Here is a 26198-nt window from a genome sequence, read left to right on the forward strand (position 1 = left end):
GCCGTGTACTCCTGCGATTTGATTGTTACGGTGTAGTGTGTTCAATCTCTTTCGATTCGCTTTGCGGCGCGCGGGTTGGTGCGCCCTCTGGGATTCCGTGCGGGAAGCCGAAAGTGAGTCTCAGGCAGAGACAGAGACGAGCGGGCGTGGGCGGAGCGACGCCGGAAGCTCGCGGAAGTCGCGTCGGCGAGTGGTGTGGGTGTGACAGTTGCATTGGGGCCGGCCGAGCGGCGGAACTGGAGGTGCTGCAGTGACTCGCTGTCGTTCGTTCTGTTCAGCCTGTAGTGCTGCCTGCTCGGAAATGCTAGCACGTGTGCAGCAGTCGTTCCATACCAAACTAAACGTGTGTTGCAGCTGCCGGTGATCATTTTGAACACAATCTGTGATGGTCAATTGTCTCGTTCAACCTTCCTCACGCTGTGGCTACAGGCTGGTGTTATTCTGACCATTACCTTATTAGCGGCATTTGGATTGATATTGTTAAAGGTGAGCTGTTAGTTTGGTGCATCTTCATCTGGTGGATGGCCGGGGTGGCCGAGCGGTTCTAGGCGCTACAGTCTGGAACCGCGCGACCACTACGCTCGCAGGTTAGAATCCTGCCTCGGGGATGGATGTGTGTGATGTCCTTAGGTTAGTTAGGTTTAAGTAGTTCTAAGTTCTAGGGGACTGATGACCTCAGAAGTTAAGTCCCATAGTGCTCAGAGCCATTTGAGCCATCTGGTGAAGCTACAGGGCGATTTCTTTCTGGCGTATTCTGGCTTGCGCTGCTGAGCAGTGAGTGTTCCCACGTCGCGTGTCGAAATACTGACTTGTGCCCTGGTTGATTTACGTATGAACTGGAGTGCCTATGTGGGCGTGTTTGCTTAAATTGTTGATGAAGTGTTTCACAATACCCTTACTTGAGTGTCTTTAAATTGCATTTCAGTTTGCTACTGAACTTAAGATTTGTCACGCTAGTCAAGTAAAGTTTGAGTCTACTGTGACACCACTGTTTAAATGTTGGATTAAAGTTAATGCAATCTTAACCACAGCTAGGAATAATTCAATGTTAATTGTAAGTGCCGCGTGTGGTTCTTTTTTTTTTTCCTTTTCTCTTACTCACTGCTGTTGAGTGATAAACTGGTTTGGATACCCCTATGACGTCATTTCACGGTGATGTTTTAGAAGGAGTTCTGTGGGTACTGTTGTTAACGGCTCCTGCTGCAACGGGGTTTCTGGCCCACACATCTGTCCCACGCCAGGGGTTTAGTGCCAACCGCCAACAGTGCGGTAACTTGTTATCAAATCCTTTTCGAATCACCGTCTGGCCTACGACTATTGATGGATTTCTTTGGGAAAATTCAGATGGAGGCACTGTCTTGTTAACTTGTCTAAACTGAATGTGCTTGCCTTGTAAAACAGTGCTACGTAAGATTATAACGCAAGCGTCATTGTGGGTAACATTTACCATTTAACTTTATAAGTGGTTCTGTCAATCATTGTGGCACACAAGGTTACGTAAGACAGTACTGTAGTGGGCAGATATTGCTATACGTCTGTGATATTATTTCCTGTAAGCCATTGTCCCCATTAGGTTATGTAACGCTTAAATACAGTACTAGTTTGGTAATTTTCTGTGTTTCGTAATAACATTTTACAAGCATTAACATTTTGGGAAAGGTTTAAATCTCATATTTTCAGATTGTTTGATGTTAGATAACTTGTACATTTAAATTGAACAAGTTATATTGCAGTATGTTGTTACCAGTAGCTTGCATGAATTATATTGCGAAATAAATTAAATTTTATCTTCTATCCTGAGTTTGTTGCTCAGCCTTCCACTCCAGCAGCCCCTGTATCCTGCTCCCAACCATACCAGGAACTTTTCAAAATACGATATCTCTTAATCAAGTGACAACAGAATCCTACAGCAAACACAATTCAACTGATATTCTATTGTACTGTGTTTTAGTTTGTTAATGTCAATAGAGATTCTTCCGGTTAGAAAAGTGTATGTTTGCACAAGTAGTACACTTTCTGAGTATTATTACATCTGTTGGTCGGCTAACAAAACGAGCCCCTGACTTCCAATCCATTCTGTGAAAACCGCACATTAATAGCACTTTTGCGTTCGCAATATTTGTGGAATAGTTAAAGCAGGTGTTCTTGGCTTAGGTTGTCATACATTTGGTGTTGTCTTTAAAAATAAAGTAGTCCTATTTCGATAAATCTCGACAAGATTATGTCTGTCAACTTGCTCGTAGTATTAAACCAAGTGCGGAACTTACCTTTAGATAGCGAGGGTAATGCCCCCTGCAATGCATTTTTCAAGCAGTCGTTGTATTGAGGGTCTGTCTGTTTGCATGTCTTCAGTTCGGGGGCTGAAACAAATGGATGAGAGAAGTTGATTAGCCAGTTGGTTACAACACTAGCTAAACCTACAAGACAAATGTAAAGAGACAACAAAATAATGTGAACAATAAGGGGGGTTTACCAGGCAAGGTGAAGTGGTAATGCGGCCGTAGCAGCAACTAAGTTAGTCACGTGACTAGATACAGCCACATTCGTATTAAAGCTACGTCGCAGTGCAAGCATGGAACGTGTGGGCATAAAATGCCTTCGTGGGCAGACGCGACGGCTTGTGGTTACCGTGGTTAAATTTGTTGACGATGGGAGGGAGAAGGATTTGTCATTCCGGCGGAGAAGGCGACGGAACGTGCCGCCGCCAAAATGCTAAAGACTAACATGGTTTGGAAATTACGGGCCGGCCGAAGTGGCCGTGCGGTTAAAGGCGCTGCAGTCTGGAACCGCAAGACCGCTACGGTCGCAGGTTCGAATCCTGCCTCGGGCATGGATGTTTGTGATGTCCTTAGGTTAGTTAGGTTTAACTAGTTCTAAGTTCTAGGGGACTAATAACCTCAGCAGTTGAGTCCCATAGTGCTCAGAGCAATTTGAACCATTTTTTGAAATTACGGAAGTAGGGAAGCGAATCCCAAAAACAAACAAAAAAAAATCAAATTTCTACACCAAAAGAGGAGAAAAGACGTGCTCACAATAAGTATATCTAATTGACCATTAAAATTGCTACACCACGAAGGTGACGTGCTACAGACGCGAAATTTAACCGACAGGAAGAACATGCTGTGATATGCAAATGATTAGTTTTTCAGAGCATTCACACAAGGTTGGCGCCAGTGACGACACCTACAACGGTCTGCCATGAGGAAAGTTTCCAACCGATTTCTCATACACAAACTGCAGTTGACCGGCGTTGCCTGGTCAAACGTTGTTGTGATGCCTGGTGTAAGGAGGGGAAATGCGTACCATCACGTTTCAGACTTCGATAAAGGTCGGATTGTAGCCCAACGCGATAGCGGTTTATCGTATCGCGACAATGCTGTTCGCGTTGGTTGAGATCCACTGACTTTTAGCATAATATGGAATCGGTGGGTTCAGGAGGGTAATACGGAACGCCGTGCTGGATCCCAACGGCCTCGTATCGCTAGCAGTCGAGATGACAGGCATCTTATCCGCATGGCTGTAACGGATCGTGCAGCCACGTCTCTATCCCTGAGTCAACAGATGGGGACGTTTGCAAGACAACAACCATCTGCACGAACAGTTCGACGACGTTTGCAGCAGCATGGACTATCAGCTCGGAGACCGTGGCTGCGGTTACCCTAGACGCTGCATCACAGTCAGGAGCGCCTGCGGTGGTGTACTCAACGACAAACCTTGGTGCACGAATGGCGAAACGTCATTTTTTTCGGATGAACCTAGGTTCTGTTTACAGCATCATGATGGTCGCATCCGTGTTTGGCGATATCGCGGTGAACGCACATTGAAAGTGTGTGTTCGTCATCGCCATACTGGCGTATCACCCGACGTATGGGGTGCCATTGGTTACACGTCTCGGTCACCTCTTGTTCGCATTAACGGCACTTTGGACAGTGGACGTTACATTATAGATGTGTTACGACCAGTGGCTCTACCCTTCATTCGATCCCTGCGAAACCCTACATTTCAGCAGGATAATGCACGACTGCATGTTGCAGGTCCTGTACATGCCTTTCTGGATGCAGGAAATGTTCGACTGCTGCCCTGGCCAGCACATTTTCCAGATCTCTCACCAACTGATAACGTCTGATCAATGGTGGCCGAGCAACTGGCTCGTCACAATACGCCAGTCACTACTCTTGATGAACTGTTGTATCGTGTTGAAGCTGCATGGGCAGCTGTACTTGTACACGCCATATCCAAGCTTTGTTTGAGTCAATGTCCAGGCGTATCAAGGCCTTTATTACGGCCAGAGCTGGTTGTTCTGGGTACTGATTTCTCAGGATCTATGCACCCAAATTGCTTGAAAATGCAATCACATGTCAATTCTAGTATACTATATTTGTCCAAAGAATATCCGTTTATCATCTGCATTTCTTCATGGACCCTCCCTCACAGCTTTAATTCCACCAGTACCTCGTCTCCTACCTTCCAAACTTCTGCGAACTTACAGGACTAGCACCCCTGGAAGAAAGGATATTGCGAAGACATGGCTTAGCCACAGCCTGGGGAATGTTTCCAGAATGAGATTTTCCCTCTGTAGCGGAGTGTGCGCTGATATGAAACTTCTTGGCAGATTAAAACTGTGTACCGGACCGAGACTCGAACTCGTGACCTTTGCCTTTCGCGGAAAAGTGCTCTACCAACTGGATTTCCTGCAGTTCCCTAAGCACAAGGAAGCGTGTAATATTCATGCTTTGACCCTGTAGTGTAGCATAGTGGCACTAAGACAATCTTTATGTTGGATATACAAATGGTCGCTAGTCCAAGGGCTATCCAAAACACTTAAAGGTACTTTTTGTATCACCAACAGGACCCAAGGTATGATCACCGCAAAATCTCGTTTTTACGCTCGGCGTTTTTGAACATATTAATTAAGCATACTGTCGCATACTACCTAGGCAGCAAAATAGCCCATAACGGACGGAGCAAGGAGGACATAAAACGCAGAATACCACCGGCAAAAAGGGCATTACTGTCCAATTGGATTCTACTGGTGTAAAACAAAGGTCTTACTTTGAGGAAGAAATTTCTGAGAATGTAAGTTTGGAGAAGTGCATTGTATAGCATGAGAGATTGACTGTGGGAAAACCACAACGGAGGAGGATAGAAGCGTTGAAGATGTGATGCTACAGAAGAACGTTGAAAATTAGGTGGACTGATAAGGCGAGGAATGAGGGGGTTCTCCGCAGATTAGCGAGGAAAGGAAAATATGGAAAACACAGGCAAGAGGAAGGGACAGGATGGTAGGTCATTTGTTATGACATCACGGAATAACATCCGTGGGAGCTATAGAGGGTAAAAATTGTAGAGCAAAACAGATTGTAATATATCCAGCAAATAAATGAGGATGTAGGTTGAAGGTGGTACTCTGAGATGAAAAAGTTGGCACAGAAGTGGAACTCGTGGCGGGCCGCTTCATCCCATCCAGAAAAATGATGACTCAAAAAAAATCTTCCTTTGAATGCCTAAGAGGAATACAATGAGCAACACAAGTAAAAGATGGGGTATAAAACGAGTAAATAAATATGTTGATTCTGGTGACTCGTTGGCATTTTCCACTGTTTAGTTATCTTCACGGGTGTAAACTGTCATATGGCTTTTAGTTGAAACCTATTTTGGTGCTCGAGGGAGGTACCCATAGAGATGTTCTTTTCGAAACGGAAATCATTTCACTTTTACGAAGAATAAAGAGCCTGGAGCTTCTGCGCACCAAAAATATTCCATGTAATTCAAGGCGAGAAATACGATATTATATTAGTTTATGATACTTTTTGTGATAAACTTGGGCGCGATGTACAGCAACGTACAGATGCTCCGGCCGTCACCAAGAAGACGACGATGTAAGGCTATAAAGGAGTTCTCCGTCTGCAACAAGGTTTTCAGGAACAAAGTACAAATTGAAATAGGCAAGAGTGGGAAAAGAAATCGGACTTTCTCTTTCCAAAGGAAGCATTTAAATATTCGTCGCATTCGACTTGAGACAGTACAGGTAAGTTAATTCTAGCTTGACAGTCCTCCGGAACGCAAGCCTGGTGGCTTGATCACTGCGCCTCCTCACTCGGTAAGGACTGGAGTCATAAATATCTACATCTACATACATACTCCGCAATCCACCATACGGTGCGTGACGGAGGGTATCTCGTACCACAACTAGCATCTTCTCTCCCTGTTCCACTCCCAAACAGAACGAGGAAAAATCTCTCTTATCTTATCTTTGTGGTCTTTCCGCGAAAATTAAGTTGGCGGCAGTAAAACTGTACTGCAGTTAGCCTCAAATGCTGGTTCTCTAAATTTCCTCAGTAGCGATTCACGAATAGAACGCGTCCTTTCCTCTAGAGACTCACACCCGAGTTCCTGAAGCATTTCCGTAGCACTCGCGTGATGATCAAACCTACCAGTAACAAATCTAGCAGCCCGCCTCTGAATTGCTTCTATGCCCTCCCTCAATCCGACCTGATAGGGATCCCAAACACTGGAGCAGTACTCAAGAATAGGTCGTTTTAGTGTTTTATAAGCGGTCTCCTTTACAGATGAACTACATCTTCCTAAAATTCTACCAATGAACCGAAGACGACTATCCGCCTTCCCCACAACTGCCATTACATGCTTGTCCCACTTCATATCGCTCTGCAGTGTTACGCCCGAATATTTAATCGACGTGACTGTGTCAAACGCTACACTACTAATGGAGTATTCAAACATTGCAGGATTCTTTTTCCTATTCATCTGCATTAATTTACGTTTATCTATATTTAGAGTTAGCTGCCATTCTTTACACCAATCACAAATCCTGTCCAAGTCATTTTGTATCCTCCTACAGCCACTCAACGACGACACCTTCGCGTACACCACAGCATCATCAGCAAATAGCCGCACATTGCTATCCACCCTATCCAAAAGATCATTTATGTAGATAGGAAACAACAGCGGACCTACCACACTTCCCTGGGGCACTTCAAATGATACCCTCACCTCCGATCAACAGTCACCATCGAGGACAACGTACTGGGTTCTATTACTTAAGAAGTATGCTGCAGTCGTATTATGGAGGGCCTGACTAACTTAGCGGGCAAGTATCAAACGACAAATTCATAGATCTGTGAGTCAATGCCCGGTTGGTACTAATATATCTTCTCCGATATCCCGCTTCTTTCAACTCTGTCAAATACATTGACGGAAAAAGAAATCGCATCTCCAAGAAGGAGTTGTGCGACATGAACGAAAGTTGGTAGTCGTGTTTCTATATGTGGAAGTCGATGCCTTTCAAATTTCAAGACAGTCTCATAAGCGTGTCGCTAGTAACACCACTGTGAGGATTCATATCAAGTTCGTTTTAAATACACGCTGTAACGGTGGTGTGCATTAGTTACCTTTGAGATTGGACGTGGTGAGTTGATGTTAGTCAAGACTGCTTTTAAGACGACGAAGACGCCATATTAAACAACTCACTGGCTTTGAACGAGGTCATTAAGATGGTTGTTCCATCTGGGATATTGCAGAAAGACTTGCCAGGAATGTAGCCACTGTACATGATTGCTGGGAGCGGTGGTCACGAGAATATGCGGTCGGAAGAAGACGGGCGCAGGATGGCCATGGCTCTGGTGCTTCGTACTACATCTGCAGCAGCAATTTGAGCAGCAGTTGGCACAGCCGTGAAACAACGAACTGTTACAAATCAATTACTTCAAGGACAAACGCCCTTTATTATGCATTCCACTGACCGCAAACCACCGCTATTTGCGACTTCAGTGGTGTCAAGCGAGAGTGAATCACTGCCTGGCTTCGGCTTTTTCTACCATTGGTTTCATACTGTCATTCCACTTTACGTCTACCTCGATGGTTACTCCTAGTTATTCTACGGTATCCACTGCTTCCAGTGGTTTTTTTTTCCCCACTTGTCTGCCGGCCGGTGTGGCCGTGCGGTTCTAGGCGCTTCAGTCTGGAACCGCGTGACCGCTACGGTCGCAGGTTCGAATCCTGCCTCGGGCATGGATGTGTGTGATGTCCTTAGGTTAGTTAGGTTTAAGTAGTTCTGAGTTCTAGGGGACTGATGACCACAGATGTTAAGTCCCATAGTGCTCAGAGCCATTTGAACCATTACCACTAGTCTAACCGAACAATAGTAGACTTCTTCGCTTATTTATCCGTAATACGTTAAAAGACTCTACCATCTGGTGACCAAGATGTATGAGACAGGCGAAATACCCTCAGACTTCAAGAAGAATATAATAATTCCAATCCCAAAGAAAGCAGGTGTCGACAGATGTGAAAATTACCGAACTATCAGTTTAATAAGTCACGGCTGCAAAATACTAATGCGAATTCTTTACAGACGAATGGAAAAATTAGTAGAAGCCGACCTCAGGGAAGATCAGTTTGGATTCCGTAGAAATATCGGAACACGTGAGGCAGTACTGACCCTAGGACTTATCTTAGAAGCTAGATTAAGGAAAGACAAACCTACGTTTCTAGCAGTTGTAGACTTAGAGAAAGCTTTCGACAATGTTGACTGGAATAGTCTCTTTCAAATTCTGAAGGTGGCAGGGGTAAAATACAGAGAGCGAAAGGCTATTTACAATTTGTACAGAAACATCAACAAAAGCAAAACGAGGATAATGGAAAGTAGCCGAATTAAGTCGGGTGATGCTGAGCGAATTAGATTAGGAAATGAGAAGCTTAAAGTAGTAAAGGAGTTTTGCTATTTGGGGAGCAAAATAACTGACGATAGTCGAAGTAGAGAGGATATAAAATGTTGACTAGCACTGGCAAGGAAAGCGTTTCTGAAGAAGAGAAATTTGTTAACATCGAGTATAGATTCAAGTGTCAGGAAGTCGTTTCTGAAAGTATTTGTACTGAGTGTAGCTATGTATGGAAGTGAAACATGGACGAGAAATAGTTTGGACAAGAAGAGAATAGAAGCTTTCGAAATGTGGTGCTACAGAAGAATGCTGAATATTAGATGGGTAGCTCACATAAATAATGTGGAGGTATTGAATAGGATTGGGGAGAAGAGAAGTTTGTGGCACAACTTGACTAGAAGAAGGGATCGGTTGGTAGGACATGTTCTGAGGCATCAAGGGATCACCAATTTAGTATTGGAGAGCAGCGTGGAGGGTAAAAGTCGTAGAGGGAGACCAAGAGATGAATACACTAAGCAGATTCAGAAAGATGTAGGGTGCAGTAGGTACTGGGAGATGAAGAAGCTTGTGGCACAACTTGACTAGAAGAAGGGATCGGTTGGTAGGACATGTTCTGAGGCATCAAGGGATCACCAATTTAGTATTGGAGAGCAGCGTGGAGGGTAAAATTCGTAGAGGGAGACCAAGAGATGAATACACTAAGCAGATTCAGAAGGATGTAGGGTGCAGTAGGTACTGGGAGATGAAGAAGCTTGCACAGGATAGAGTAGCATCGAGAGCTGCATCAAACCAGTCTCAGGACTGAAGACCACAACAACAACAACGTTACATTTATTTACATTCAGGTTCAGCTACCAGTACGTGCACCGATCGTCGATCCTCTGCAGATCCTCCTGGATTTCGTTACAGTCTTTAGGTTTTACAATCTTACATTCTCACTTGCTTCTCTAACTAAACTGCTTTGTTTATAATAAGCCCGATGCTCGATGCTGACGGTTCGTCCAAACCATCCATTTTGTACCTTCATTCGTTCACAAACAAAACTGCTTTTTCGCCATGCAGTGTTCATATTTACTATGCCACACGCTTTTCGTCATTTGCATGACAGTGGCCGTGTCTGCGTTTTCAGAAATAGTGTATAGGTTTGATTTTCAACACTTTAATTATGTGTTTGAAATTATGTAATGATATTTACCTGAACAGCTACTTTTTTTCATTTTTTGACGATTTTAGTACTTACTCCTCCTCTGATCACGTCTAGAAAAATCGCACTTCACTTTCATATCGTTAATACTTGTAGAAATTTTGTGAGTGAATTCAATTCGTTACTGCGCAACAAGCGTAAAAATACCATATGAATATACGCTACGTCCTAAAATCCTACGGATTTGAGTCATTAAAGAAATAACAATTCGCGAAGTTCTCAGAGCAGTAGCTCACAAAAAATATTCAATATATACTCTACTTCCTTCCAAGTACGGATGCCCTCTCACAAAATTTGTGATGGGATAAAACTCTTGGTGCTACAATTCATACTAGACATCAGTAGCAGTTGGAATCCCACGTGACTCTGGCGGAGCCATATGTTGTGCTAGCAAATCTTAACGCATGAAATGTGCATGGAATTTATTTAGAACGCTCTTTCAGATTTGCTAGCAAGAACGATAGTGGTGTATCACATTTCAGGTATAGTATTCGTTGTGCACACGCTGACACCCACCCCGACACATTCAAAAATAGTATAGGGCCATTTTCATGGTCTACACGTTCTTCCAATCTTTTGGATTACTACCTATTGGCCCGGGCTGCTGTGATTATAATTGCAGAAACGCTACATCAGTGTGCCATGAATGCCTGCGAACCCCTTCGACAACATTGGGTGGTTTTTAAAATACAACGATCCGACGAATTCATTCCTGTCTAGGAACAATACGGTGACTATTTGAACTTACGAGTTTCTGAATTGTAAAATTACATTACTGGCCCAGTAACGAAGGAATTTAGGACGTTATTATATAAAATTCTTTTCTTATTTTGACGTAAACTATCATTCTAGAAAGCTATCAACGGTATTTCTGACGAACTCTGTATGTTTAGTCTGCAGTCTCGCTCTCTCAAAGTAATTGTGTGTGATCAGCTGCACAGCTAATTAAGGGACAAAATGACAGTTTGCTTCTGTCTCATGTTCTTCGGACGACGTTTGACGATTTCTCTGTCGTTTCGCCAGCACGCGTGGCCGCACTGTCAAAGCTTCGCCCTCTGTTGCAGGTGGCGGGCTGCAGCCAAGCTCGCGGAAGCAGCTTACACAGGACGATTCGGCTGACCCTGCCGCTGTGGTGTTATGCAACATACAGTGCTACAGCTGGCCTTCATAAACCACGTGCGAGATTTTCGTGTTCTCTCGCTCGCTACGCGCAAACTATTAATCCTACAGAAAAACTGAACAGAATCTCTTTGTAATAAATTTAATGTAGTTAAATTTTGTACTAGTATACATTTTCGCTGGAGGCCGTGGTTTTCGTTTTATTTAAAAAAGAACGTACAAACGTGACCATCAAAGGCACCCCCCACTCCCACACTCAGCCCTCACCAGTCAGGATTTCTAATTTGTTGTTCATGGAATTCCGTCCTGCCGCTGTACAAATATTTACGACTGCACAAATTGTTTCCGGCGTTCGATCTGTTTTGGTCTTCACTAACCGCCGTTATTATGCCATCAGCTTATCCGAACACTTACAAAAAGTGAAACTGACGTTTAGTAAATTTTACCTAACAGTTTTATGAATTTTCACAGCGTAAAATAATCAATTAATTCATTTTATTCGTCAGGCGTTCTGACTACGAATCCTTTGTTCTGTAACCAATAACTTTGGATCGAATTTTCACCGTAATTAGTTTTAGCGCAACGTTTACAAAAGCCAGTTTTCGTTCATTACAATGACAAGCACGTTTAAATTAAAAATGTTTATGAAGTAACTGACTGCTGGTGTCGTAACAGCCCAATCAAAAGAGACAAGGGAGATAGAATATAGGAAATAGTTTGTGTAGTCAGAATTTTTTAACAGTGGCAGAAGGGAATGCCGTGAGCAGCATATTAGAAATCCTTGTTGGTGGGGGATGAGCGTAACGCGGAGGTGCGTTTAAATATCACCTTTGTACGTTTTCTTGAATAACTTGAAAACTGTGGACTCCAGCAAATTGAACTACATCAAATTTCTTAGAAAAAAAAATCCTGCTGATGGTTTTTCCGTAGGACTAATAGGTCGCCCGTAGCGAGCAAGAGAATATGAAAATCTGCCGCATGTTTATGAGGGCCATTTATAACAATGCGGGTTGCATAAAACGACAGCGGTAAGGGCAGCTGAATCACTATGTACCTGGCGCCCCAAAGTCCGAGGGATTTCCCTGGCCATTATCGCTCTGATTCTCTCCTTGCTGTCTGCAATGATTCTTCATTACCAGCACAGGAATCCAGTATCTGTTCACCTTGAGGCCTTCCTCTTTCTTGATGAAGCTGTTGTCATTTTTTTGTGGACATCTATGGCTTGCCTGAACAAGCGAGTGTATCTCAGCATTTGTCCACAGCAAGAATTTCCGTGTCGGTGGGTTTTGCTGTCGGTCTCACACAGCGCATGATTCACCAGCTTGTGTTCGGAGATCTTGGTGTTGATTGATCGCCCAGTCATAGCAATATGACGAGGTGTGTTGTATACCTCCTACATTGCGATGAGTGCCTTTGGTCCTTTGACGATCTAAGACAGTCTGTTGGTTTATGAATAGTCTCTAACCCGTTTGGTTGCAATACACAGCGTATTCCGTCAGTCACCCTGGGAATATGTAGCAGAAAAGCCGTACTGCCATTTCTCTTCCGATGAGTCACTTCGCCAAATGACACATCGTATGTAACAGGTGGTAGCCATTGCTCCTCAGAACGCGTTTGACGTGCTGCAGCTCACGTATTCGTCTTGCATGCGTTACGAGCGTACTAATCACCCCTGTTTTCTAGCTCGGGTGGCGACTTGACAGTTTGTGCAGATAACGGTCCGTGTGTGTCTCTTTACATACACGCTGTGTTCCAGGTTCCAAGGTTCCCTCGTAACCAGTACATGCAGAAAGGGTAGCTGTTGGTTCTTTTCAACCTCCATAGTGAATTTTACTGGGTCTGTTCAGACGCCTAAGGAAGCCACCGAGCTGTACCTCACTACAGCCCCACAGGACGAAGAAGTCGTCAATGTACCCATACCACATGTTAGGTTAACATGGTGCCAATTCCAGCGCCTCTATTTCTAAATGTTCCATGAAGAAGTTGGTCATCGCTGGTTTAAGTGAACTGCCAATGGCGAAGCATTTCAGCTGCTCGTAGAAGTTGTCATGCTACTAATTAACTGATTGAGTCCATCTCTATCTCTGCTTTGGTCGTAAATATTACAGCGTAGTTATTCGGGCAAGTTCACAGTTGACCTTCCTATGTAATGTTGTGACAGGTTAATAAAGAGAAGAGAGAGAGCGTGGGTGGGGATGATTGGAGCCGGTAGAATGGCATCCCACACGAAATTCCCAAACGTAAAGCAGGATTTCACGTACACATAGCACAATCTCGATTCCTCACGTATCTCTTCAATCTGATTGTAATCGTCAGAAAACGTAGCAACTCGTGGACAGTGCCTTTGTTTTGCGGTTCTTATTATTATTTATTAATTCTCAAAATTATAATCTGATTGCTTACATGATCGGTCTTTGACACCAAAACAGTGTAGAAAGATTTTCGAGACAGGAAAATTTTTCGTTTATTCCCGCATGGAATGAATAGATATAGTAGTTACTCGAGGTATTTGAAATTCATCTATGCAACTATCAAATTGTTTTTTTTTTTCATACGTTTTTCATTTTATTGGTAGCACAGATTGTTAGTCAGCGCATGCCCATTTGTTTCCTCCTTAAATTCGTGTCATCTCCATGACCGTCCATCAGACATTCCAGACGTTTTCATTGTTTTTTGTCCTATTTATCTCTTTCAATAGGAGCATTACATTCTTCCTGCACATTACTGCGTAACTTTCTTTTATTTTTTAAACTCGAATTGTAAAAGTTTATCTTTGAGTTCACTTTCTGCTCTCTTACATTACACTTTGAAGATGTTAGCGTTGTTCTGATCGCAAGAGGAAACTCACAGTACGTAGTTTTATCGCTAGTCGATAAAATTAGGAAAATCAGGACATTTTATTCCTCCTCCTGATGTAGAGGTTTAAATAATGCTGGTAAAATGTTTGTAATGTGAGTCTCGTCGCTTATTCTGGTCATTAGAGAAAGTCAGTGTTAGGTGGCACTATTGTTCGTTCACATAATTATAGCTTGTTAATCTGAGTAGAGTTCCTAAAAGTTTAGGAAGTAGAGTTAGTGGTTACACCACAAGTCGCAAATCTCGTGAGCTCTACGAGCCACGACCTGTACTCACACTTCTTTCATGCTGAGCGCATAAGGATTAGAGTCGGGTTCTATCACTATGCTGACGTTTATTCTGTTCGGTTAAGTTCTTTTTATTTCGCTGAGCACTATTTTTCCACACTTAGTACAATGTTCGGCGTTTCACTCACAGCTATCGCTTTGGTTCAAATGGTTCAAATGGCTCTGAGCACCAGGGGACTTAACATCTGAGGTCATTAGTCCCCTAGAACTCAGAACTACCTAAACCTAACGAACCTAAGGACATCACACACATCCATGCCCGAGGCAAGATTCAAACCTGCGACAGCAGCGGTCGCGCGTTTCCAGACTGAAGCGCCTAGAACCTCTCGGCCACAGGAGCCAGCAGCTATCACTTTGATACGATGGCGCGAGGTGAATACCATTGAGGAGTTTGCCATTATTTGTTAATTTACTGTTAAGTATTCTGAACAATGTAGAATTCACTCCTGATGGCAGAGTCGACATTTTAGTAATTTCTCATATTATTTGCAGTTTAAAAAGAGAATATTTAGTTCCTAAACTAATACTTTCTGGGTGTCCTCTCAGTAATCCGTACAATCTTTACACTGTTTTGAGGTCTGACTCAAGGAAAATAGCATATTTGAACATAAAACTACCAGCGTAAAAATGTTCCTATCTGAGCGGAAGAAAGGCGAATATGCTGTTGTTTAATAGACTGACTGAGTATTGGGGCAACAGCTGCCTCGCTGTATCTTACTCACTACATTAAAAAATTTTGCCAAAATTTTGGTGAAAAATTTTAAATGTGCAAGGAAGGTGGAATGAGGCAGCTGGTGCCCCACTTTTCAGCCACAGTCTTTTAAATAGCAGCAAATTCGCCTGTTTCGTGCTCCAATAGGAGCATCTTTTCTCTGGTTCTCGCTCATATAAGAAGTTTATGGGTCAGTGAAATCTTGATAGTTTATATACATGAAATTTAAACAATGCAAAACGAATTTTACATTCACCATAGATCAGAAGTTACGTGTGCAAACTTTTTTCATGTTCTTCAATACTACAACATGCAGTTCCCACATACCTAACACGCTATGTAACGTATATCATCGTACTACGTCACTTTATAAACTACGTTTTCGCCTCACAACGGATTTTACGTGTACAAGTAGGGTAACTTTGAACCTCTGTACCTCTGTAACGGATAAAGATACCAAGAAAATTTTCATCTAGATCGGCATCTTAGGAATATATCTTAAAAATTACCCTCATTTGCTGTGCATACCCGTTTAGAAACTACGGCTCCCCAAGAATTTTTAAAAACGGAGAGATGGAACTTCTAGATAAATGCTTAAAGATAGAGAATATAACGTTAAAATTTGAGCGGTTTGCCGTTGTTAGTTTTTATTTAGATTTCGCCTCATACCGGATTTTACATGCGTATTTTACGTGTTGAATTAGGATAATCTGAACCTTTGTATCTCAGTAACAGATAAAGATATCAAGAAAAATCTCCATGTTTTTCTGGGCATAACTGTGTTGGAATACTCGGCTCGGTTTTGGTGGGGAAAAATTGTTGAAACCCTTTTTTGGAGCTTTCTAAGGAACCGCCCATGAGCTAATGGTGCCTCCTTAGGCCACTTAAAGACCACAGCATACCACATCATGTCCAAAAAGAACCAATCGATTTGCTCCACTGCCCAAGCAGGAGGAAGTGTCTAAGATTTAAGCTATACTTTGGCCCTATAATGTTAGGTTAGGACAGTGACACAAAAACGCTCCTTCTATAGATTGTACAAATGGCCCGTGGCCTAAGAGATATCCAAAACCCTTGCCCCTACCTTTCTATCACCAATAGAACCAGAGGTATGAACTCCGGAAGAGTCCTGCTTTTACGGGCGGCGTTCTGGAACCTCTTAGGTGACACCTGCGAATCGATCTGAGAATTTATACGGGGTGGAGGTACGAGTGCAGATCACATCCGTAGGTCCAAAAACACCGTGTAGGTCGCCGTCCAAAGATATGAACCATAACGGCACGTTTCTTCGCGGGTTCGATTAGTAAATGAGAAAGCGTCTCTAGCCGCTCGTCAAACTCCTGCTGCAGGTTCTACGAGGGAGGCGTTGGGCATCACGGAGAACGTTCTTTAACAGGAAAGTCAATCGTCTCACACATTCCTCGCGGAATGCCCACGACTGGAAAAATCAAAGGAACTGAAGCCCCTATGGAGAATCGCGAACAGTCCTTCTTCTAGCGCGCCATTCGCGAATGACGGGAACGACAAAGGTACACGAAGACCCTCCTCCACACGCTATAAGCTGGGTTCTGGAATATGGGTGATGTAGACAAACCTTTTTTTGCGTGCACTTTGCGACAGACTTCCAAAAACGCAACTTACCCACAAACGTGTTATTTATTCCGATGACGCAACGTATTGTACTACCAGAGCTATTCCTGTATAAAATTATCGCCATCCTACACTGGATGAATAAAAGATATCTTCTTACAAGATAAATGCAACACACTTTCATTGTAAATGGGCTAGGGAATAATTTCTACGGACGTAGCTCGCAAGTAAACAGCTCAGTTCAAACCTCGTGTTTGTTTGCAAGCATGTCTTACTCAAGAATTTACTTAAGCCTGACCTTCATGACGCTGCTGTCAGTATTCTGTTTATGGTTTCTTGTTAAAGCGCGTCACCGCCACCTCTTACTTGAAGATGTGTTGATACGCCCAAAACTTGTTAGCTGAAGTATTTTCCAAACAGCAATCTCAGCAACACTTGAAGCTCTTTCAGAGAAAACTCATTTACATTCAGCTAGCACAACTGCTTGTTGCGCAGTGCCTGGCACGTAAAAACAAGAAGGGTGAGACGGCATCTGAGTTCTCAGGAGTCCGTTCTATCTTTAACTCAAAGCTTTGCACGCCAATAACAACGCGATTTGTTTGATCAATGGGAGTTATTTTTTGCTGCTTGGTAACCATTTGAAATTCATGTTTATCGCAGACTTTGCACTATAACGTGATAAAAAAAATTAATACGCTAGTGTGATGTTATCAGATGATTATTTATCAAAGTCGATCAGGACGACTTACAACAGACTCTTTGACTCTAACCTATATTGACAATACGTATCATTTTATACATAAGACATATTTGTAACAACAGCAGTACATTTATAATTGCTTCCTGATTCCATAGACACCGTACAATACTACTGAAGCTGTATTTTAGGATTCACGTAAGAAGTCCAAATCTCGAATGTTGAAACCAGTTAAATTCAGCACCCCATATTTCGCTACCATGAATTGATGATCTACAAAAATCTAAGGGACCAAACTGCTGAGGTCATCGGCCCTAGACCTACACACTACTTAAACTAGCTTATGCTAAGAACAACACACACACCCACGCCCGAGGGAGGATTCGAACATCCGGCGGGAGGGGCCTCCCAATCCGTGACATACCGCCTCTAACCGGGCGGCCACTCCGCGCGGAAACTGACCATCTATAACGACTACATACCATAATAGGATAGCATGTTTCATGGAGGACCTACTGCACTGCGTAATTTAAAAAAATGTGTCAAGTATCAACGAGAGAATTTATGATGAAATATCAAAATTCAGTTATTGACTGTTCTGAAAAGTAATGTTCATTGACCCAATGTCATAAAACAAATAACTGCAACCTAAACACTCAGGTGAATTATTATTAATTATATATTGATGACAAAATTTAATTCTCCAACCATTAAGATGAATCAGGGTACTTTGTGTACCATCGTTATTTCCCTCTCTGGCCGTTCCAGTTGCTGCTAAGCTTCCGTGTGAACTCGCTTCCTTCTATTTTTATCTTCATGATTTTTTTGCAAGATATACGTAGGGGGAGTAAGATATTGCTTATTTCAGAAGAATACAACTGATGTAAACTTGAAATTTACCATATGTCTGGTGAAATCAATTGAAAAATTTCACACAAATAAGACTATTTAAATAAGGAAACATTTTAATATAACACCTTTTTAAAACTAACTAAAAAGTATAACATAATTTCTCCTAGCTACATACAGATTCATGAACCCTTACAGATGATTCTGAAAGTTTGTGCTTCTGAACTTTTAATAGCTCAGACAATACTTGTAAAATTCAAAACAAAAAACGTGGAGCACATGCAACAGCTAATACAAGGGCTATATTTTTTCAACTTCTGAGCGGTCGTGAAATTAAACTCACAGTGAAAACCCGATGTAGCTTGCACTGATATACTGCACAGTGTCTTTAGTACGCCTATCGATTGGGTCACGTCAAACTTTTCATTTCTGAGCACATAGTGAGCGCATAAAAATCCCTGGAACATTAGCGTCTACCGCTAAGTGTGAAGTGCTTGCTGAAAGGTTCCGCCTAATATCACGCTACCCACGTAAAGTAATTGTCATGAAATTTCCTTCTTCATGACAATGCTCAGCTGCACACTGCATGTGTAACGAAGATGCTCTGGCAGCGCTTTCGATGGGAAGAGCTTCTTCGCTCATCATATAACCCAAACTCGACTCCATTTGAGCTTCATCTCTTCACTCACATGAATCTCTGGCTGTGAAGACAGCATTTTGGTGCAGACAGTGAGCTGCAGACCAGTGTACGGAATTCGCGGATAGCACAGGTATTGGTATGTCTAACGCAAAACAGCGACTGTTTGCAGAAGTAGCTGGAACTTGTAGCTGAATGTTGCCAATCAATTTTTTTATTTTATTTTCACCGTGGTTTCCATTTCACGACCAATCGCAGGTGGAAAAAGGAGCCTCCGTGGTAAGGAGCGTAGAGAGCATCTGTCATTGAGAAAAATCATACAACTATTCACATCAGTTTCAGTGCAATAAAAATTGAAATCCTTATGAGGCTACGACAAATTTTAGACTGTCCGTTTTAGAAACGTGTCATACTAAAAAGTTTTCTATCTTAATTATTATTGTCTTTATATCCACGCGTTTTGCTTTGCTGCACAAAAGGACCTCTAGTGTTGCTCCAGTTCAACATGTGATATATAAATTATTTTCATTGGTATATTCTACTGTTATACTGAGGCCGTCCTTCTGCGCACATTATCCTCTTCTGCTGCTTATACACCTCTGTCGCATTCTTGTGCCACTGCTGCTTTCACAAGGGAAATTATTGTGAATGGAAACTTTTGCTACTATTCCCATGGCTTTGCATTCACTTTTCTCATGGATCACCGATTTTTCTCATATTTCGCACGACTGTATTACACAGTTATATGTAAAAGATGCCGCATTAGTACGATGTGCTTCTCAAGCGTTTTCGAGAAATCGACCTTCAAGGTCTTACGAAGCTGTTAACACCATAAGAGGCCACTTGCTGTATAGCAGCCTCTTAGATAGAAAACTTGTCCGTTCTGTGTTCGAATTTCTTTATTTAATTTTTTCTCTAGTCTTTTCGCAGGTCATTTTCTAGTGTTTGCGGGTTGGATTAAATGCAGGGTCAGAAATTTTCTTCGCTCGGCGATCGGGTATTTGATTTGTCCTTATGATTTCATGTCATCTTCATCACAAACACGCACAAATCACCGAAGTGGAGCCTAATAGAAAGATTTTCACCAGGCGAACGAACAACGCCAGACATGTTCTCCCGTCAGATAATACCATAATACTGTTCCACCTTTTTTCCCCTGACGTTTCACCAAACACTCGAGTGATGATTCTTCACACGCTGTTGAAGGTCTTGGTAACGGCTCCGTTTCAAAAGCATTCTAAATGCATCTTCGTATTGTACAGTAACACACGAGTGTCGTACTAATTAACAACTTGTTGTCTTATGGTATCGAAATAGAGCGGTCTGCAACACAACAAGTAAGAAAACAGGCAACCTCTGAACATTCCACAAATAGTGGGCACAGCTGCTTCCTATTGACGCTCCAGCAACAATACAAATAGAATGTTCATTATTCGCCTGGTAGGGCTGCACAACGATGTGCACACGAATCTCTCGGTAAACAAATACCTCAGTAATACATTGCCTCAATGTATCACGATGATGATTATTATTAATTCCTTTAAAAAAAACACACACATGGTTTATTGTACGCATACAACAACCCTCTTAGCTGGCTGCGTTCACGCTCAGTTCGATGGCTGGCGCTTTCATATACTTCTCGACAGGTTCGTAAAACTTCGAACCTCGATTCCTCAGAAATTTTTGAAAAACGCCTGTTACTGGGGCACCGTTTGTACTACCATCGTACGTTAATCAGCAAAATTGTTACCCGATGCGTACATACTTCCCTTGTGAGATACAGTAGGTGCGAAAGGTTGTTCGAGAGAGTTTTGGAAAGGACATGCGATGGAGAAGCTGACGAGGGGAACGCCGAACAAGATCTTGGAAAGCGAGGGAGGAAGCGTCGTGACATGAAGAGGAGGAATATTGTCCTGTTTACCCTTTGTCCTGTTAACCCTTCCCGTTACCCCTTGATGTGACAAATAAGTGCCACTGAAGTGATAAGCAGTTTTGATGGCTGGAATGTCTATGTCCCATATCGGTCTGGTGTTGCCATCTAGTGAGAAGCTTTCGCAACTTGGAAAAAATAGTGCGGACCATGGGCTGGATGTATAGAAGGCTACGAATGACCGAGTGGTGTGGCATGTGTCTAGAGTTGGTATAGCGCTTCCGTTTCAAGAAAATCTTCTGCGTTCCAAGAATGTCTGAAGTTTTGAAACACTTTTACACTAGTCGGTAATACTACGGGTATTTATATTTGTAATCAAGGCTTTCCCGTGACTACCACTAATATCGAATGAAACAACAAGTGTGCCGTTACCAGTCACATTTTATTTCAACGAAGTGTTTCAGAGGTTTAAAACATGAAAGGCTATCTTTGGTCCTTCCAGTTTCTATAAAGTTTGATGATGTATGTATTGTAATGCTACAGAGTTTGTGGTTAATGCAGACAGTACACAGGCCACTCCAAAGTCGTAACACACACGTACGAGTATGTGGTGTTTTAATCCACATAAATACAGCTGCTGATTGAACCTTTGAAACGTGTCATGGAAATAAGCAGATTATGACGTACCAGTAAACTTGTTTCATTCGGTACGTGATATGTCAAAGCCATCGTCAAATTTTGTCTGAAAATATGTACATTTCACGCTTTTTATTGTAATGATGATAAGTGTGTTTTGGTACTGATTACATATTATGGTTATAAATTGTCACTAGATACAAGAAAAATAAATAACTTCGACAATTCTAGGTACAAATGAGAAATGGACCTAGTTAGGTTCGTGGAAAACACGTATCCCGTGACACTGATTTTCAAAATTGGTCAATTTAGTTTTTCCTTTTATTAGTGAACCCTTAATACTGACCATGGCGGAAGACAGCCTGTGATCTTTTTTCATATATGTGTATAATGAGTTTTAACTACGGTTCATGTGTGAAGGATGTGTAGGTTCAGTATAAGAGCGTCTAATCGACCTTAAGTCTCGCTTGGTCCGAGTGCCTTAACAAATAGGTGAATTGCTCGAAATAAACCGTGACTGGCAGAAACCACGTCTCTGTAACTCATTATATCAAAATAACAGCATTTATTCCATAAGGAGGAGTGGCAAAACCGAACAAAACTAAAAATAAATCATTGTAATAGTGGAACGCTATGATATCTTTTAAAGAAAACCGCTTGCTCACTCTACACAAGAAATTGTCGGCGATTTCTTCAAAGTTACCATCCGTGCGTTAACTCAAGCGATGCACAGAAGTGACAGAATATGTAAATTATAATAGTCTGTTGGGGATTTAAAAGCTGATCTTCCGCCGGACTACGCGTCCAGTGTTTTCAACTTTGCACCACATCTGTCGCAGGTACAGGAAGCTCGTGCTCTAGTGGTAAAGCGCATGCCTCGAAACCGACAATTAGCTTGATCGAATACCGGTGGACCACGGAAATGTTCAGTCTACGATTTTAATCTAGCCTTCAAATCTCAGCTTTTGGAGAGTCATCAGGAATGACACAGGGTTTGGATTTCACCTTGAAGTATAAGCGCAATTTCCCAAGATGGATAACTGGGGAAAAGATATGTGGCGTCCGCTTAAAAGATTTTCACCCGACCGTTGAGCTACTCGAAAATATCCCTGTAGGAGATCAGCTGCAGCCATGGCTATCAGGTTCTTAAGGTATAAAGTTAAAACAGACGTGTACCAATGGATTGAAGTACTCACAAGAAGCAACAGTAACAGCGCCAACAAAAAAAGGAATGAGTATGCACCACCATAAATAGAGTTAGATGAACGCATATACCGTGTCTATATTGGACATACCCTAATCACTGCTTTTTGGCTGGTAATATGAACAGTCCACTTGTTGCTAAATTATTTGTTTGGAATTTAATACAGAGTATTAGAGTATTAGGATTTAATACAGCGTATCCTGTCAAATGATTTCAAACGTAGCATTGGCGTTCAACTGATGAAATTCCAGTCCAGATTAGCACCAGTATTACGGCTGAAGTCCTCTGATACTCCGATGATGGCGTATGTCAGAAATGCGTAAATAAATAAAGCTTTAACAATAAGTGGACTCTTGTTATTAGCGGCCATTAATCGGTGACGTGCTCAGTATTCATAAAATGCTAACAGGTCTCCTACGCGACTGGATCTCCCAGAAGAAGGAGCTGAATGGTATGAGACGAATTTTAAAAGGTGTCAAATAGTACAAGAGAAAAATTAATATGAATGCAAAAACATCTGCAATGGGTATATTATGTGATAGAAAGCGCACGAAACTGTGACATAATCCATTCGAGGATTATTCCAAGTTAGAGGACGTTATTGTTATAGGACAATGCACGAACATAAACGCGAAGTATATCAGATAACTAAGGCAGCTACAGATGCATATCAACATCACATACAATTAACATGCTTTTGTGCATTATGTACAACTAATTGGATTGTAATCACCGTATATTGAAAGAAAATGAAAAGTTGGAAGCCACTGGTTTATTACGGTTTCTTCCTTCTTTATTCTGTGCACAATCGGTTTCACACTTAAACACCCGTTTTCAGGTGGCTGCATCCACATATAAAACACTGCATGTTGTTAGCACCATTCCGTCTACCATTAAAGTGTATGCCGGTTATTGACCTGGAAATTCTAGTTGAGTTTCTCTATATTTAATGTGAAGAATTGATCGGCCATCAAAGAGCGTATAGTAATTCATTTTCACACAGACTGTCTGTGTCTTTCATATGAGAGAACTTCACAATCATTAACTCGCAATTTTAAGTTTCGAAATCGTAAGGCAATGCACATGTGGTGCAAAAGTAATATTTTTATGTACGTAGACCGAAGCGGCGAGTGAAGATTTGTACCAAGACAGGGAATTGAACCAAGGTCTCCTGCTTATAAGAGAGGTGCGTTTGCCGCTAAGCCACCTCGCCGCAATTGGTCATACAACTGCACGTATTACAGTAATCCAAATTCCCCGTTACACACGAACAGAATTGGCGAGGCTCTCCATGTACTGGAATAGCACCTCAGTATCAAACGTAAATGGGGGATAAAGCCTAAAACCCAGCAGCAGGTACTTATACGAATGAAATGACAGAGTTTCAGAGACTTTATTGGTTTCATACAGATATGATTTTATGTATATAGACTGAGGCGTCGAGTGCAAATTTCAGTCTTGATACATACAATTAAATCTGTATGAGACCAGTATAGTTTCTGAAACTGTCTCATTTGATTAATAGTTTTTATATTGACGCTAAAGCACATTTCTAACGTTTATTTTCCTGAAAACTGAGTGACTGAATCTCGTGTGCTTTCATGTCAAAGAAGCAAATGCTACGGGCGAAGATAATCGTTTTACCCTATTCGATGAGCAAACAGTTCTGCATATTAAATAACACCTCGGAAGGGCAACGGGAAATGTTGAGTCAAAGGGCAGAGTATGATAACGTAGTTTCTCGCGCGCGATATTCTAGGATAAATGTTCCTCGGTTTTACATGATGCATCAACTTCTTTCCCCAGTATCTTCGTACTAATATATTGTTTCCTATCTTCGTACGTAGTTGGGCAACTGATGTCATGGAGGTGTTCGAACTCCATGCGTTCCTAGAGTTTGTCATATCTGTGATGAGGGAAGATCAGCAGCGACGTTGATTCCATAGAGGCTAGCTAACTCACCTTTTTTCTCTGCAGAATATCAGCATTGAGCCTGACCAAAGTAATTCTACCGGTTTTTTTACTCCCAGGATACTGAACTCTGGATCTCTTTTATTTACGGTACCCACCAGTAAGAGACAGCGTTGGTCTCAGTATTTCCAGCATTCAAAAAATTTCTCTTGAATGATGTAGCACTTACATTGGTCACTCTGTAAGTACGACTTCAGAACGCTGCAAACGCCACCGACGCCATATCAGATGTCGCCACATTGACAGATCTCCGTTGACGAATAGAACCTCGCAAGTGGACATATGATGCTGCAAACGCCACCGACGCCATATCAGATATCGCCACATTGACAGATCTCTGTTGACGACTAGAACTCGCAAGTGGACATATGATTATGTTCGATGAAACGAAAATCCTATCCGACGTATCTATCTACTGGAATTCTATCATCAAAGAAGCCGCTGGGATAAGAATGAGCAACTAGAACCAGGACTGTGGATGTATCCATAGCAAAACACGGCGTCGTGCAGTCGATCATGAAAGGTTACAGAGGTATAATCTGAGTGGTGTACCAAATAATGAAACCAGCATCGCTACTGATGCTAATCCGCCACAAACATCGAAGTAATCTCCAGCATCGTAAGGAAATTCAGTGGCTTTGTGACGTCTCCTTGACAGTTCAGCTAACTACGTACAAAAGTATCAAACGGACTATTAGTACGACATTTAATCCTGCGGACGAAGAAGTCATTGAATTCTTGAAGACACAGACAAACGTGACATGGCCAGAAAACAGAGAAATATTCATCCAAAAACCAGAATACACTTCAGCAACAGATAGATTATTGATAACGACATGCAGAGCTTAATACTTGCAGTCTTCTAAAGATGGATATACAGGGCGAATCACATTAAAAATCGTACTTATTTTATTTCGTCAACGGTTCAGGTTATTGAAAAAGAGTTTTCGGAAAATGAGAAAATGGTAGTACGCAGAGGAACAAGTTATTTTTTCCCATCAACCCATTCCAAAACGGAGAGACTTACTGTTTTAACGGTATTCGAAAGTTCTTGAAGTATGATTTTATAACGGTTGTAGATGCTGCAAAACTGTTTCGCAAAAGTATCCGAGAATTCTGCTCAAATAATAAGACAAGGCGGCCGTGACTGTGATGCAAATATCAGCAAATAGGGCTCTCATGCCAGGCTTTGTCGATGATCAAGTTTCGTCTGTTTGTGTTTCCACAAAATCTGTTACTTAAATCTTAAGATGTACACACCTTTGAATTAAAACTATTTCTTATGTATTTGGCTTCCGTAGTTGCATTACAAGGCATGTTACAAAAATTGCTAGCAACCACCAACTAGAGGGTATTATCTTTGATACATTTTATTGTTTCTTACCACCACTAGCTGAGAACATTTTGGACATCAGAGGACTGCATTGTATCACACAATGAACTTTTAATGCAATGTTTCGTGTTACAAGGGAAAAAATTAATCCTCCACAACAACAAGGACTCATTCAACAGGCCTTTAAACGTATTCAAATTCAAATGGTCCAAATGGCTCTGAGCAGTATGGGACTTAACATCCAAGGCCATCAGTCCCCTAGAACTTATAAGTACTTAAACCTAACTAACCTAAGGGCATTACACACATCCATGCCCGAGGCAGGATTCGTACCTGCGACCGTAGCAGTTACGCGGATCCGGACTGAAGCGCTTAGAACCGCTCGGCCACCGCGGCCGGCCTTTCAAAGTATTCAACAGCTGGTCAACAGTTCGTTTTGTAGATGCAACGCAGCCGTCTGATGCTAAAATTTCGAAAACGGTAGTGCAAAGGAACGATGAAATGTGTTTAAGAATAATTTCACCAAGTTCGTAGCTGTTTTGATAGGATGCCGTT

General features: G+C 42.0%; 1 protein-coding gene across 1 annotated transcript in view; it reads right to left on the reverse strand.

Moving 5' to 3' along the window:
- Positions 1-26198, reverse strand: part of LOC124711641 (protein takeout-like) — a 51069-nt gene that overhangs the window by 20424 nt on the left and 4447 nt on the right. The window contains exon 2 of the mRNA XM_047241830.1: positions 2268-2360. Within this exon, the coding sequence (XP_047097786.1) occupies positions 2268-2360 (93 nt within the window). The remainder of the gene's footprint in view (positions 1-2267; positions 2361-26198) is intronic.

This window comes from Schistocerca piceifrons, chromosome 8 (assembly GCF_021461385.2).
Source record: "Schistocerca piceifrons isolate TAMUIC-IGC-003096 chromosome 8, iqSchPice1.1, whole genome shotgun sequence".
NCBI lineage: Eukaryota > Metazoa > Arthropoda > Insecta > Orthoptera > Acrididae > Schistocerca > Schistocerca piceifrons.